This window comes from Callospermophilus lateralis, chromosome 17 (genome assembly GCF_048772815.1).
Source record: "Callospermophilus lateralis isolate mCalLat2 chromosome 17, mCalLat2.hap1, whole genome shotgun sequence".
Classification (NCBI taxonomy): Eukaryota; Metazoa; Chordata; class Mammalia; order Rodentia; family Sciuridae; genus Callospermophilus; species Callospermophilus lateralis.
Genome location: NC_135321.1, coordinates 51053043 through 51068444, shown reverse-complemented (window position 1 = coordinate 51068444; position 15402 = coordinate 51053043). Strand labels below are relative to the sequence as shown.

Genomic DNA, 15402 nt, shown 5'->3' with positions numbered 1-15402 from the left:
TTTTTCTACTTTGTGCACTGGAAAGAGGTCAGGGAAGTCTTCTAAATGGAAATGACATTTAACCTGAGACATCAAGAATGAACAGGCTTCAGCTCAGCAAGGAGGAAAAGACAAGTATTCCAAACGAAAAGAGTACCCACAAAGATGCCTAGAGAGGGAGAGAAACACAGGCCCACCGTCCTGGCATGGCCCCATTTCTAAAAATATATATATATTTTTTTTATTCTGCAGGACAAAATTGACCTTTAAAGACCTCGGGATGGATGACTTGGGCATTTACTCCTGTGACGTAACAGATACTGACGGGATAGCATCAAGCTACGTAATAGATGAGGAAGGTAAGCTTAAGATCAGTTCAGTCACAAGTCTAATGTTGCTTTAATTTCTCAGTTAGTCTCAAGTGACTTTTAGTAGTTCAAGGTGTAACTGTTTTCGGTTTCTCCCTACAGAATTGAAACGTTTACTTGCTCTCAGCCACGAACACAAGTTCCCAAGTAAGTGTGCACAATACATTCACAGATGTTAGCAATCTTACCAGGGGATAACTTTTGCAATAAAATCAAATGGCAGCTCTGATGGGATCCAGAGAAGAGGCTCAGCCAGGTATGGTGGTGCACACCTGTAATCCCAGCTACTTAGGAGGCTGAGGCAGGCGAATCACAAGTTCCAGCCCAGCCTGGACAACTTAGTGAAAAGCTGTCTCAAAATAAAATATATTAAGGGCTTGGGGTGTAGTTTAGTGTTACAGTGCCCATGGTTCGATCCCCAGTATCACAGAAAAAAAAAAAAAAGACACTCTTGAGAACATATAATAATAGATAAGCAGCTACAGAACCACCTTCTAGAAGTGGTACTTTTTCTCTTGTTCTTGTTTTCCATAGAAACTAAGATACTAACATAGAAAATATATCCTATGCTTTATTTCACAGAAGTGTCAGGATACATAGGCATAACATCTGAGCACTTAAGTTCTTCTCTTTTTGCCTACATATTTTAGAATCATTTATATCTCTTCTAGATAAATTCGTTAATGTCTGCAGGCAAGCTAATATTCTCTTAAGTGATGTTGGCACTTAATAGAAGACTCATACCTCCAAATAAAGACAATCTAAAGATAGCACCTACCACTTTATACTCTCGGAAAATAGAGTAAAGATGCCTTGGTCAGAAAAAGAATCCTTCTGAACTACTTACACACCCTTAAATAAAGCACCTTCTACATGAAAGATTAAATTCCACAGTTGACACCAAAGAGAAGAGAAAGGAGTCTGAAATAACACTCAGAAGCTTCCACAGACCTGACAGGATCTCTTACCCACTGCCAGTACTAAAGCTTCCAGAAAGGCACACCATAGAGCTTGAGAAAACAAATAGTAACAAAATACCCTCATTCTTTTAAATTAGGAACTTAAAGGAACTCCCTAATACTTAAAGTTATCTTTTCTTCACAAATACAGAAGCTTCAGAAATCCCCCAAATTATATTCTTATCCCAGACTCTGGACAAAGCTATATATTTGCATATGTGTATTTTTCTAGAGAGAAGATCTAGAATGTTCCTTAAACTCTCACTGGAGGCTGTGACTTTTCAAAAATAAAAATAAAAAATACTGCTCTAGGACCTACTTACTCTTATATTCCACAGGAATTTTATTTTATTTTTTTGTATGGTGAGGCTGAGCGTTGGTGACTATTGGTCTCAGCCATGATGTTCTCCAGATGAACTCTTGTTAACAAAGCTGCAGAGTGAAGTGCTTAGGGAACATGAATGTCAGGTGCAGACTTTATTCTGGAGAATCTGCCTCATGGCATTAAGCAAAACATTTTCATCCGTACTCTTATCCACCATTAAACTGGAAACATAATAGCCCGAGTGATGTTTTAAAAGTTAATTTTGAAAAACAGCGTGGAAGGTAGAGGTCTGGCCTGGATGCTCTTCTTACTGTACTTTGGGCTCACCCTGTGAACCTGAGCAGCTCATTTCCATTTTCCTGGACCTTGGTTTCTTTTCCAGGAATAGCTATCAGAGTAGTTGATATCACCTACCACAGAGAGCTGTCTCTGAGGCATGTAGGGTGCTTGCGTTGCTAATTCTCTCCTTTCTACCAATATTCATAGTGTCAAACACTGATAGAAATGAAGAGAAGCAGCTGCATCTACTAATCTAGTTAGTCAGACAACAAAGGACCAGGATTGTCTGGGTAACTGTTGGTTTCCACAGCATTTAAATTCAGTTTCAAGGAGGGAGATGAAAAAAGACAGGACAGGGTGTCACTGTTGAGTTCAAATTGCTTGGGCCTCCTTGGAGTTCAGCGATCTCATGAAACTGGAGATGGTGGCCATAATTGCCTGATGTTGCTGTCATTTAAACTGAGGTATTTTATTTTGAATAAGCCTACAGTCTCTAATTGTTGGTGCTAGAAGAGGGGGTTGCAACAAACTCCTTTATTGTAGACTAGCTGTAGTAGCTTGGTGGGCACAGAAAATGTGTAAAATTCTCAATGCAATTATCAAATCCCTTACCAAAAGGAGTTTTCATTGCCCGTTGATTCAGCATTGTAAATATTATGGTTCCAGCACTTTTCTTTCCCCTACCAATGTCACACCAATGAGGTCACTACATGAACATTTTCAGAGATCTGACGATAGGATCAAAGCAGCCTTCCTGATGATTTCTCGGCTTATACCCACTTCTCAATGTTGACATGTTAACTAAGTCATTTTCTTAAAATTTTATAAGGTTTCAAATGGTCTCATCTTCCTTTATCCTTCAGCACAGTGAAGTTCCATGTTAAGCTGTTGGCAAAAAAATATTTTGAAAGCCACTAAGCATATGCCTTAGACCTACAAATAACACATTTTGCTGGATGCGAGTTAACTGCCAGAGAAAAGAGCTGAAGGAAATTTAGAGCTGAGAAAAAGGGGGGAAATGTATAAAGCTAAAAATGGAAAATAACAGTCTGTCTTGCCAGTATTGATACTAAATTGCAGTGTGAAGAGAAAGCTTATCTGCAGGGGGTGGGTGCACTTCAATGTCTTCAGCAGCCTGCGGAATCTCTCCTCATTTGAAGGCACTGGTTATTACCCTTTCTGGGTTCAAATAATCTATGTATGCAGACCTACACAATCACATATATGTAAACATAGATATCTTGCTTTGCAATCTGAGTTGTCAACACATTATATTTTACAATTGGTAGTTGGAGAATGTTGTGAAAGCAACTGGAAGAAGAAAAAGCCACAAAAATACTAATAGCTAACATTTACAGTGCACTTATCATACGCCAGGCTTTTTATAGGATATTTAAACAGAATTTATTATTTGAACTCCACAATGACCATAAAAGGTTGGTACTATGGTGACTTGACTTTAGAGATAAAGAACATGAGGTGCAGAGAAGTTAAGTATCTAGAGCAGTTGCACACAGCTGGGAAGTCCAAGTGGTACCTGTTCCCCAGTCATGTCATGGGCTCTTCCTGTGCCTGCACCTGACAAGTCTGCTCTGTGTCCTCTGAGATGATTCATGTGGGTCTGTGTTCCAGAATGGGTTTCCAGAGTTCTAGAAGACTTCCTGCTGTGCTCAAGACTTACTTGAGGCAAGCATGAGCATTCTGCGGGGAGAAAGCTTAGCCTCTGCTCTGGCCACCCAGGGATCCCTCCATTATCTGCTTTTCCCAGACATCTGCTCTCATTGGAACACCAGGGGACAACTGGAATCAAGAGGAATACTGCAGAGAGGGAATTACCCTCACCACAGCTCTAGGACCCATATGTTACTAATCATTCCTGGGATTCCGTTTTCTCATCAGTAAAATTAGGGGAGGAAGACTCAAGATGGTTATCTTGAGCACTGATCATTATTCATAGAATCTTAATGTGACTTCAGTTTCTCAACAGCCTTGATGGGCACTTCATATCCATGTAAGCAAGCGAGGAGCACAGGGTTTAAGCAGGAGAATAACTGTTCAAGAGGATGGTGTGACTCCACAGCCCATCCTCTCCCCTGTAGTGCATCTCCTCAGTAGATGATATCTGAGCATTCTTCAGTTCTCAACCAGAACAAGCCCATGACTGAATTTTGTAGTGGGTAGGGAACAATGCAAAGGAAAGGTGTCCCTTTAAGCTTGATGGGGTAGATTTGGGGTAAATGCAAAGAATGTTAATTTGCACTTGATACAAGTTTGGTAGTTTGTAATTTAAAATATAGCACATGTTAAATTTTTGAAATAAGTTTAAGAACAATTTAGAGAAATAAATGGTGTAATTTCCCCTAAAGGTAGTTAAGGATTACTAAACTGTGAGAAACAGCCAAGCTTTTCCACAAAGTATGCCCTGGAGCCATGTCTGATAGAAAACCGCAGCCGGAGGAACCTTTCTGGAGAACACTTCCAAGTTGTGAGAAATTAAAAAATGAGTTTTGAGATATCAGCCAACCTTTTAAATGTCACTGAGACTCAAATGGCTTAAGCAATATTAGTATAAATTAGAGATGCCATATGGTTCCTCTGTTTTCTAGGTAAAGAAAGCTATGCTGTTTTTGATATAGCATCTTGATAGTGGCTCATTTATTTGCCTCTGAATAATTTTTGCTTAATCTTGGAACTAAAATGAAGTAATATATCACTGAGGAGAATAGGGTTTAAATGACCAGCCTGAGTATACAGTCTTCCCACAGTATATGTGGGGGATTGGTTTCAGGACCTGATGCCAATAACAAAATCCATAGATGCACAAGTCCCTTTAACAAAATGACATAATATTCCACATATCACCCATCCTCATTCTCCCACATATTTAAATTATCTGTATTACTTATAATTCCAAATATAATGCAAATGCTATGTAAACAGTTGTTCTGCTGCATTGTTTAGGGAATAATGACAAGAAAACAATCTGCATGTGGTCAGGACAAATGCAATTTAAAACAATGTATTTTGATCCATGGTTGGCTGAATCCCATGGGTGCAGAAACTATGGATATGGAGGGCCAACTATGTAGTCAAAATTCAATTTTTTAAGATCTATATTTTAAAAAACATTTGAAAAAACCTGAAGTAAGTTAAATTAAATCAAATGTAACTCCTTTCTAAATAATTTGAAGTAATTAAGATATTAAACCTTAGAATGTTAGAGTTGGAAAATGACCATGGTTAATTAGGGCATTTAGTTTAATCCAATTCATTTACAGACACATCAAATGAGAGCCAGCAACACAAGGTAATCAGCCTAATGTCACACACTTTGCTAGTAGTAGAACTTGGGCTCTCCTGGGGCTAGTGCAGAACTCTTCTTTATATCTCATTATTGTCCTTGAATAAACCTAACTAACGCTATAGAAAAGAGTCACAGATATTAGCTGGATGTGTCCCTAGAGGTAAGTTCATTTTCTTCCTTTTTACAGTTGAGACAACTGTGATTCAGTGAAGGTGAACAACTTTCCCATGGTGACAGCCCCAGGGTAAAAGCCCAGGTTTCCTGTCCCTCAGTCTGAGGGTTTTCCTACAAAGCTCTCACTGCCTCTGGGCTTTGTAAAAGCACTATTCCCATTGACCTTTTTATTTTTTCTTTTTGGTACCAGGGATTGAATTTAAGGGCACTCAACCACTGAGCCACATCCCCAGCCCCATTTTGTATTTTATTTAGAGACAGGGTCTCACTGAGTTGCTTAGCACCTGGCTTTTTCTGAGGCTGGCTTTGAACTCATGATCCTCCTACCTCAGACTCCCAAGCCACTGGGATTACAGGTGTGCACCACCATGTCCGACTCCCATTGTCTAATTTTTCACACATCAAACAATCCACATCAGTATTATCAGCTACTAATATAATTACTGTTGTTTATTTTTTTTTTTCATAGCTGTCCCAGCTAAATCAGAGTTGGCTGTTGAAATTTTGGAGAAAGGTCAGGTCCGGTTTTGGATGCAGGCTGAGAAGCTGTCTGGCAATGCCAAAGTCAACTACATATTTAATGAGAAGGAAATTTTTGAAGGGCCGGTAGGTTTTATGCTTTTTAGGTTTTTAAATGTATCGTTGTAGAACACACGGAGGATGCCCTCCATGGATAAGTGTTAGGAAAACTACTGGGCAGTAGAGTGGGTCTAAATCACTCTTGTATGTGAAAAGAATGTGAAGGAGAAATACGTAGGAACTGTATGGTATTATCGAAACTGAGACACTTTTGAGAATGAAAGAGAGTGCTATTAATGATTGTTTCCAGGACAACAGTTATAAATCAACACTGTTTCAGGTAAACCAAGAAGTATAGTCACCCAGGGAAACAGAACTGCCTCTCCTGAATTCACGGCACACTCCCACAGCTTGGTAAAAAAAAATGTAAACTAGTATTCACCATTTCAAAAGCCAGAACTCTGGCATTTTTTGTTTGTTTTTAATGAGCTGTTTAAAAAGATGCAGGCCATCTTTGGTTTCTAATGTGTCAGAAACCCCAAAGACTTGATACATTACATGGAGAAAATAATATCTTGTTTCAGTGGCTTAGGAAAATGCAGTAGGAATATCTTTCATTGCCTTTCTAGCTAAAAATGCAATGAATCCTTATTGTAAAACACTGTAATGATTCAGGACAGATCACACATTCTTACAACTTTTAATGTACGTGATTGTATATACTTTTGGAGCTTTTTTCCATACTTCTGTGTACATATATATAATGCTATTTCCTTTCCTTTTGATGTAAATTTAGTTTTTATAGATAGACTTAATACATCTGAGCTTTATTTGTCCTCCCCAAAGACATCAGTAGAGTTATGATTAGCCCAATGCCCTGATGTACTAAAGAACTTGGGGTTCCGGGTCTGTAGCCCTCTCCTGTGCTGTCATGGATGTAAATGAAAGTGGGGAGGAGATATGGCTTGTGGCCATTACTAGCAACTTATTATCTTTTTATTGCTGTTTATTTTAAAACATTTAAGGATTTTTAGTGAGGAATAGCATTTCCTTGTATGCACTTTTCAACATACAGGGTAACTTTGTATAAAGCTAGATCCCTTCACTCATATGTCCACTGGGGTCCATCTCCTCCCCATTTCCAAAGTGTTCTCATCAACTGCTATGAGGACACCTGGCTGGGGGACAGGAAGGAAGATTATGGTTGGCATCATTTCCCCCATAACCACTGACATACACACATGTGTAGACTTTATGTGTTCAAGCATGTACACGTGTAGCCATGCATGCACACACATATTGCCTTATGTCAAGTTCCAAAGCCGGAGAGTTCAAATAGTTTCTCATTCATGATGTAGGATGGTGCTCTCTGGAGAAAAGAGGGTAAAAGAAGCAGGCTAGGGTCAGAGAAAGCTAAGTAAAAATGGGTCTCAGCTGGAGACTGACTTCCTGAAGAAAAGGCTCTGGGGCAAGAATTGTGCCACAGAGTTGGTCCCAGACCTGATCCTTCATTCTGGGATATATTTTATAGCAAAGCTTCATTAATCCAGATTTATGGAATTTGTGCCTATACATCCAGGGACTAAGATTTACCTTTACACTCTGAAAAAAAGTTGTCTAAACAATGTAACAAAACAATCTAATAAGAACGAAATAGTTCATTAAGAACAAATTGATTTTAATGTTTTAGAAGCATTTTAATTCATATATTATTAGCAGATATTTATTTATTGCTTACCATATACCAGGAATGTGTTAGCTGGTGAGGATATAGCAATGAATGATAAGATGTTTTCCCCCATGCTACCTAGAGTTTTATATTACCCTGATAACTAAAAAATAGTGTAATCTGGAAGGTAAAATGGGAATCTTAAACAACTTTTCGACAATATTTTGTAACATAGAGTAACAAAAATTTATTTAGACTTAACAAAATTAAATTTCAAATTATTCGGTCATCAGTTCTGATCTAGGTCATGTATTCATATAAGAAATATGTTCTTTTCCCAAGTGCAAGATTTTAATGAACTTGCTTGGTTGTCAGGAAATAATATTAAAATTGTGATTCTTGGGCTTCATTTTTATTTCATCAGACTTACTGTCATCAAAGTGAAATGTCTTCCTCACTGATTTCTCTCTTTATCTTCTCACATTGAAGAAATACAAGATGCATATTGACCGAAACACTGGCATAATTGAAATGTTCATGGAAAAGCTGCAGGACGAAGATGAGGGAACGTATACGTTCCAGATTCAAGATGGGAAAGCGACTGGCCATTCTACTCTTGTCCTCATTGGAGATGGTAAGAATCCTGAGGAACAGTAAGTGGAAGGCTTTATTGCTCGCTTCCATGCCAATACCCCTTGACACAAAAGAGGTCCTGAGAAACGTAGTGGGAATTGTTCCTTAATTGGATTCCTATGATCAAAATACAATTTTCAGTTAATATTTTGCATAATATTTCATTTCAGGAATAAACATTAATTTAAAAGAATACCAAGCGTATCCCTGACCCTCAAGCAAGGCTGCATTTAAATAGTCTCATGTATAAACAAGCGCTTCTTACTAAAATCTGCAGTGGAAGAAGTTATAGCACAACCAAGATTGTATATGTGTCTCAGAAATAAGCCAGGACACTGTTTTACAATATGTACTTACTCTAAATTACTTAACTTGAAAAGAAAAATATGCAAAAGTACTGCATGCCAAATCTGTTAATCATATACTATAACTAGATTGTGGTAGTCAGCTGCCATAAACCCCTGAGGAAAATGCCAGGATTTAAAATGTGGCATTTAACCAAGCATTGGCAAGGCTGCCAGATCTCTGTTTGCAATATCCAATATCATTTCACTATTTCCTACCTTTATGACCTTGGAAAAGTTACTTAACCTTTCTCAGCCTATTTCTTCATCTATAAAAATCAAAATGAGTAGAGGCATCACAATGTATGAGCATGGTAATAACAAATATAAGTTATTTAGCAATGGTGGCTGGCTTGGGTATGGTATTTATGCTGTTCAACTCAATTTCATACTCCGTTGTTTTTCAATTTCTAGTTTATAAAAAGCTCCAGAAAGAAGCTGAATTCCAGCGACAAGAATGGATCAGGAAACAAGGTAAAAACAGGCAGGGGATAGAGAGGAAAAGCAAATTTTGTATAAAATATTCCAAGATTATTTCCATAACAAATTAAATTAATAGTACTGATTATGTTACTAATAACTGATGAAATAAAAAAGAATTGAAAATATTAGTCATTAAGTATTCAGACATTAAAAATAGAACTAAATCAATAATTTTTAAAATTTTATTTCAAACAAAATTATTTTAGGATTTAAGAATGAGCTTTGATCTTGCATTTTGTGATTGATAAAGTGATTGTTTATGTCATTAAAATTTTATAGGTCCACATTTTGCTGAGTATTTGAGTTGGGAAGTGACAGGTGAATGTAACGTACTATTGAAATGCAAGGTAAGAGGTGGATACATTTTTAATATTGGATTCAAGGGAAATATATAGAAAATAGAATATGGAGAAGAAGATCAATTTTTTTATCTCCTCCATTTGAGCCAAAATGATGAGCAGCACTTCTCTACTGTTGAGTATTACTGTAACCATTGGTTGGAAAAGAACATTTAAAGTAAAACACCATAAACCTATGGGAAGGCAAGATGATTGTGCCTATTTGTTACCCAGGACCTCTTCATTATGAGTTGAATATCCCTTTTCCAAAATGCTTTGGACAAGAAGTATTTTGAATTTTGAATTTTTTTCAGATTTTGGAATATATACATTTGGGGGCAGGGGCTAGGGAGAAGATATCTTGAGTTGGGACCCAAATCTAAACACAGAATGAATTTATGTTTCACATACACCTAAACACACAGCCTAAAAGTAATTTTCTACAACATTTTTAAAAATTTTATTCATGAACATGGCATGGAATTTTCCACTTGTAGGGTCAAATTGGCATTCAAAAGTTTTAGATTTTGGAGCATTTTTTATTAGGTGTGCCTAACCTTAACCTCAGAAGACTCACATTGCTTTTGTCTTAGACCAAATTTGCATTCTAAGTGGTAGATCTATTCCAGACTTATCTCAGCTGCAGCGTTATTTGTGGACTTCCTATCTAAATTGTGAGACCAGCACAGCAATACCTTTGAGTGTTTTCCAGCTGTTCTCCTGATTCTCACCACTGTGCCTCCTTAAGAGGCAAGGCTTGGAAAGGAGTTTATAGCTCACAACCAATCATCTTATTAGGCCTTTAGAAAGATTTTTTTTTAATTCTATATAACATTCTAAACTATTTTGGATCTCAGCATATTGTATTAGTCAGAGTTTCATTGCTGAGACCAAAATACCTGACAAGAACAACTTGGAGAAGGAAAAGTTTATTTCATGCACAGTTTCAGAGGTCTCAGTCCATGTTTGACTCCATTGTTTGGGGTGTGAGATGAGGCAGAACATCATGATGGAGGGCATGTGGCAGAAAACTGCTCAGCCAGGAAGACAGGGTGTGGCAGGGGAGAAGCCAGGGACAAAATATAATCCCCAAGGGCACAGCCCCATCTACCTACTTAGTCCAGTCAAATCCCACCTGCCTGTGTTACTACCCAGTAAGATGTTCAAATCATTAATCCATTAAATGGTTAAATCCACTGATCAGGTTACAGCTCTCGTATCTAATCATTTCACCCCTGAACATTCCTGCACATCTAACATGAGCTTTTCAGGGCCACCTTATATCCAAACCATAACACATATGTTCTCTAGCTGAGTGAATCATCAAAAATGTTTGTGGAGAGGATGGAGATATAGCTCAGTGGTAGAGTACTTGCCTGGCATGTGCAAAAACCCTGGGTTTCATCCCCAGCACTGCAAAAAAAGAAGGAAGAGAGAAAAAGAAGAAAGGAGGAGGAGGAAAAAAGGAATAAAGGCGAGGAAAGGAAGGAAGGAAAGAAGGAAGGAAGGGAGGGAGGGAAAGCTTTTGGCAAGCCAAGCATTGGTGGTGCATGCCCATTGTCCCAGCCACTTAGAACACTAAGGCAGGAGGATCGCTTGAGGCCCAGAGTTCAAGCGAAACATAGCAAGACCCCGTCTAAAAAAAAAAAAAAAAAAAAATTAATTTTTTAATTAAAAAAGAAAAAAATAATTTTTTTGAGAAGACACTATTGAATGAGGGAGGGGTTGGATTGTGTGGTCATGGGGGCCAGCAGTAACTCAAAAGCAGAATCATGGATTCGGCACTTGGCATGCAGTTGTCATTATATAAGCCAGAAACCAAGTGCCCTAGTCTTTGCTAGATCTGATAAACTCAAAGAAACAGCAGTTCACCAGAAAAATCAATTCTAGGTTTCTCTCAGGAAGTGGCAACACTTCTTGAAAAACTCTTTCTCAGGCTGCAGCTCACCCTCTCTCTGTTACCCTGGCTACCCCCTGCCATACTGCCCCCACTCACTTGACATCTTAATGGCCTGTTACAACAAACCATCCCTCCCTAGAAGCCCTCACCTCCCTCTCCTTTCTCTACTACCTGTTTCCCTTTGGGAGTGAGCACTCCTGTCCTATTCAGATGACTCTCCTCAGAAAACTCAGCCCCTTCCCCAGATTCTGACCAACCAAAGGCAGCCTAGAAGTAGGTTATGAATATTCACACATTCTATATTATGCTGCTGTTCCAAGTCCTTCAGAAGGCCTTCTTCTTTCAAATTCTCTGGCAAAATCCTTTCTCAAGGCCCAGCTCAGCCATCTCCGTAGGCCTCCTCCTCCTTCTCAGTCCAGCTAGAATGAAGCTTCCCCTATTACCCACAGCTCTTTGTTACATTATGGCAATGTGTGTAAATTTAGTAATTTGCTGTTGCATTATACTCCTTGTTGTATATACAGCTAAACCTTCAGACTCAGGAGACTATCACAGACTCCAGCTGGCGCTAGTCTACTCCAAGGGATTGAGGAGGAGCCCAGATCTTTGCAAAGGCAGTGCTGGGCATTCCTACCTACAGGAGTTCACATGAGCAGCTGTTCCCTTTGCCACCTCCAGGTGACAACTGAGGTGCAAGGAGACAAGGTCCACATTGGTACAGGAGGCAATGTGGATTTAAGACACCACATGGCTCCAATGATCCAGCCTCTTGTAACAGCACCCTAAGTGAGATTCCAGGATCCCTGCAACAGATCCGTCCACATTCCAAGAGCTGGTGTTCTCAGAGAAACCCAGAGCATTGCTATCCCCTCCTAGTCCAATGCAACTCTTCACTTGGGGCCACTTTATCATAAGTAATGTCACCTAGTAACCCAGTTACTTTCTATAACTCATGGATTTGTTTGCAGGGTCATAAGGGACATTCGTGTGTATGGGTTTCAATATGGTTGCCAGTATTGGTTCTTATGTTCATTTATTAGATGACATTTTTTAACATCTTAAAACTTGTTTAAACTTGTTTATAATGAGACTAAACATTTTCTTCATCTGTTTTGTAGTTGTGTTTCTTTTGGTGGATGTGATGTATGTACATTTTACTAGTTATTCAGTGGGGTCTTTGGGGTTGTTTTCTACATTTGTATGAAGTTTACTCTTTCATACAGTTTTAATTATATAAGAACTACATGCATATAGTCTCCTTTGTAAATAAAAATTCAAATGTTAGATATAAAGCTCAGGATCCCTTTAACCATAGGAGATTATTTAGTCCGTCTGAAATTTACAATATGATATGTGTGTGAAATGAGATCCAATGAGTCTCCTCAATATTACTAAGCAATTAATTTATTAAATCATACTTCCCCTTTATGTATGTTTGCAATACTTCATTATTTATCTTTTATCAAATTTTCAGATATAGATTGAAGTTTACTCAATCTGTGCCTTTAATAAAGTCATTAGTTTTTAGGCATAGACTGTATTTTAATCTGATAGGATTTGCCTTACTTTAGACTTGAGATTTTTATTTTCACTCACGTAAGTAGGTTAATGTGTATATATTATTTCTTACCTACCCAATAATTTTTTTCATTGATTGATTGAGACAAGGTCTCACTGTGTTGCCCAGGCTGGTCTCAAACTTGGGCACAAACAATCCTCCTGCCTCAGCCTCTGGAGTACAGGGACTACTCGTGTGCCTCACTATGCCCAACTCACATAATAATTTTAAAATAATGTTCACTGCTGGAAATAGAGATAACTATTGACTTAGGTTTATTCATTGGGATCCACTTTATTCTAAACCCTTTCCTCAATTGAAATAGTTTTCAATTGATTCCTTAGAAATTGGTGTCTTCTGACTCTGTGTTCAGACTTTTTCTTCCCTACCTGGCTGCATTTAGAACTGCTTAGTTTCCTAAGAATACCATCTTATGTCAAAAAAGGTAATTATGGCTTTTCTGCTAGGTGGCAAATATTAAGAAGGAGACTCACATCATTTGGTACAAAGATGAGAGGGAGATATCAGTGGATGAAAAGCATGACTTTAAGGATGGTATATGCACCCTGCTTATAACAGAGGTAGGTAACTGAAAATGTGAAATGTGGTGTATTAGCTCTCTACCCCACATCCTCCCAGCAGACAAAGACTAGACTTTATATTCATTTCATGCCCTGGGGATTTACAACAGTTTATTTCTAACTGCTGTAGGAATACAAAAGCATTTCTACCTTGTGATATGCGTGGGCTTGTCAAATATCCAACCCGTACCAGTTGGATGCCACAACTCTTGCTTTTTGTGTTACTTTTTTTTTTTTTTTTAATGCAGGTAGCTAAGTGTTATTTGTTATTTGTATGCAAGCTTCTTAGTAACTTGTTTCCTAAAAGAACAGAGATGATCAGATGCAGTATTCATTAAGCATACAGATTTTCATCTACAATTTGTCTAAAAGAGCACAGTTTCAACTATATGGATCATTAGTTTTAAATAAATGAGGGCATAGCAAAGGATTTAAAGACTTTGGCTGAAATCAATTATAGCCTTAGAGGGTAACAAAATCAGGATGACTAGCTAGGCAAATTATTATGGATAAACACATCTATGAATCGTTCATCACTTGCGTGGCTAAATGCTTATTTGGTCTGTGTTTTGAAGGCATTTCATAAATCAAGGAATTGAAAAATGCTGTTTACCATACCCTAAACTCTACAACAAGCTGCAAAATAATTTATCAATCTCCCCTTAGTTTTCCAAGAAGGATGCTGGATTTTATGAAGTTATCCTAAAAGATGATCGAGGAAAAGATAAGAGCAGATTGAAGCTTGTGGATGAAGGTCAGTCCACCAACTGCTGTGATCTGTTCTTGTGTGTTTTCTATGAAGGTTACCAGGATTATGGTGGAGACTGGGCTGACGACTGAAGTCATATTGATTTTTTTTTTTTTTGTCCATAGATTTCAGTTTAATTGAAATTCCAGCAGAGTAAACTACCATTTTATTTTATTTTTTAATCTATTTTGGTCTTCCTAGAAATCAAAAGTGTGCTTTTGATTCTCAGAAAATGTATAGCACACAGGGCACTAGGGGTCTGTTTTCAATTTAAGTCATTATTTTTGTTTCAACTCTATAAAAAGGTTCCAGGATCAAAAACTTCTATGAGAAGCATGTTGAAAAATAGTCCATTGTTAAGGGTAGCAAGAGATTTATATGTGGAATTTGAAGCCTCACAGTTATTAGCCAAGTAAGAAAGCCGTTTCCATTTCAGAGACTACTAAGGACAAATATAGCATAATAATGAAAATATTTTTAATTAAAATTAAAATTAAAATTAAAATTAAAATTTTAATTAAAATTTCATAAAAATGAAAATATTTTTGTGACATCCCCCCCACCAAACTTCCAATTTTGTTCCTGAACAAGATCTTTTAACAGTATTGCTAACCAACAGCAGAAGTCTGACTTTGATTTCACTTTCCTACTCTTGGCAAAGGCAGGGTTACATGTTTATCGGCAAAAAGCATTATTAGGCTGAGGAAGTTCAGCCAAGAGAGATGGTTAATTCATTATGAATTGATGACATAGATAAGAAAACTTCCTGTACTGTAAACTAAAATTTCCTGGGACTTGAGAAGGAAGAAAATCCTAAAGCCAAGAACCTTCCTGGAAATCTCACTATAGCTCTTTCTCTAAAATATAAACCTGGTGGTAATTACAAAGAATTAGCTGGAAAAAAATATATATCAAAGTAAGCAGAGATCTTTGAAAACCTGAAAAAATTCAGTTGCCCCTCAAAGAGCACTGATTTTCAGTTGCTCAACAAATTGACCTTGTGTCCAATGCCCTCCACCAGACAGTTTTTGAGAGTTAACACTTTAAGTTTTGACCTTACGTTGAGTGTATTTTTGCTAAAATTTTGGCTATGAACTTCTATCCACAGCCTTCAATGAACTGATGACTGAAGTATGCAGGAAAATAGGTAAGTTAAGATTTTCTCACCACAACAATGCTTTACTATTCTCCTTCCAGCATGGACTTACAAGTGCATGAAAAATGCTGTGTTCTTCTTTTCA

At 37.7% G+C, this 15402-nt stretch overlaps 1 protein-coding gene across 2 annotated transcripts in view; it reads left to right on the top strand.

Moving 5' to 3' along the window:
• The window catches only part of Myom1 (myomesin 1), a 129978-nt gene that overhangs the window by 100868 nt on the left and 13708 nt on the right, over window positions 1–15402 (top strand). For both annotated transcript variants that reach the window (XM_076837381.2, XM_076837382.2), the window contains 9 exons: window positions 232–338; window positions 450–494; window positions 5858–5994; window positions 8066–8210; window positions 8968–9027; window positions 9316–9383; window positions 13300–13413; window positions 14080–14167; window positions 15270–15308. In XM_076837381.2, the coding sequence (XP_076693496.2) occupies window positions 232–338; window positions 450–494; window positions 5858–5994; window positions 8066–8210; window positions 8968–9027; window positions 9316–9383; window positions 13300–13413; window positions 14080–14167; window positions 15270–15308 (803 nt within the window). The remainder of the gene's footprint in view (window positions 1–231; window positions 339–449; window positions 495–5857; window positions 5995–8065; window positions 8211–8967; window positions 9028–9315; window positions 9384–13299; window positions 13414–14079; window positions 14168–15269; window positions 15309–15402) is intronic.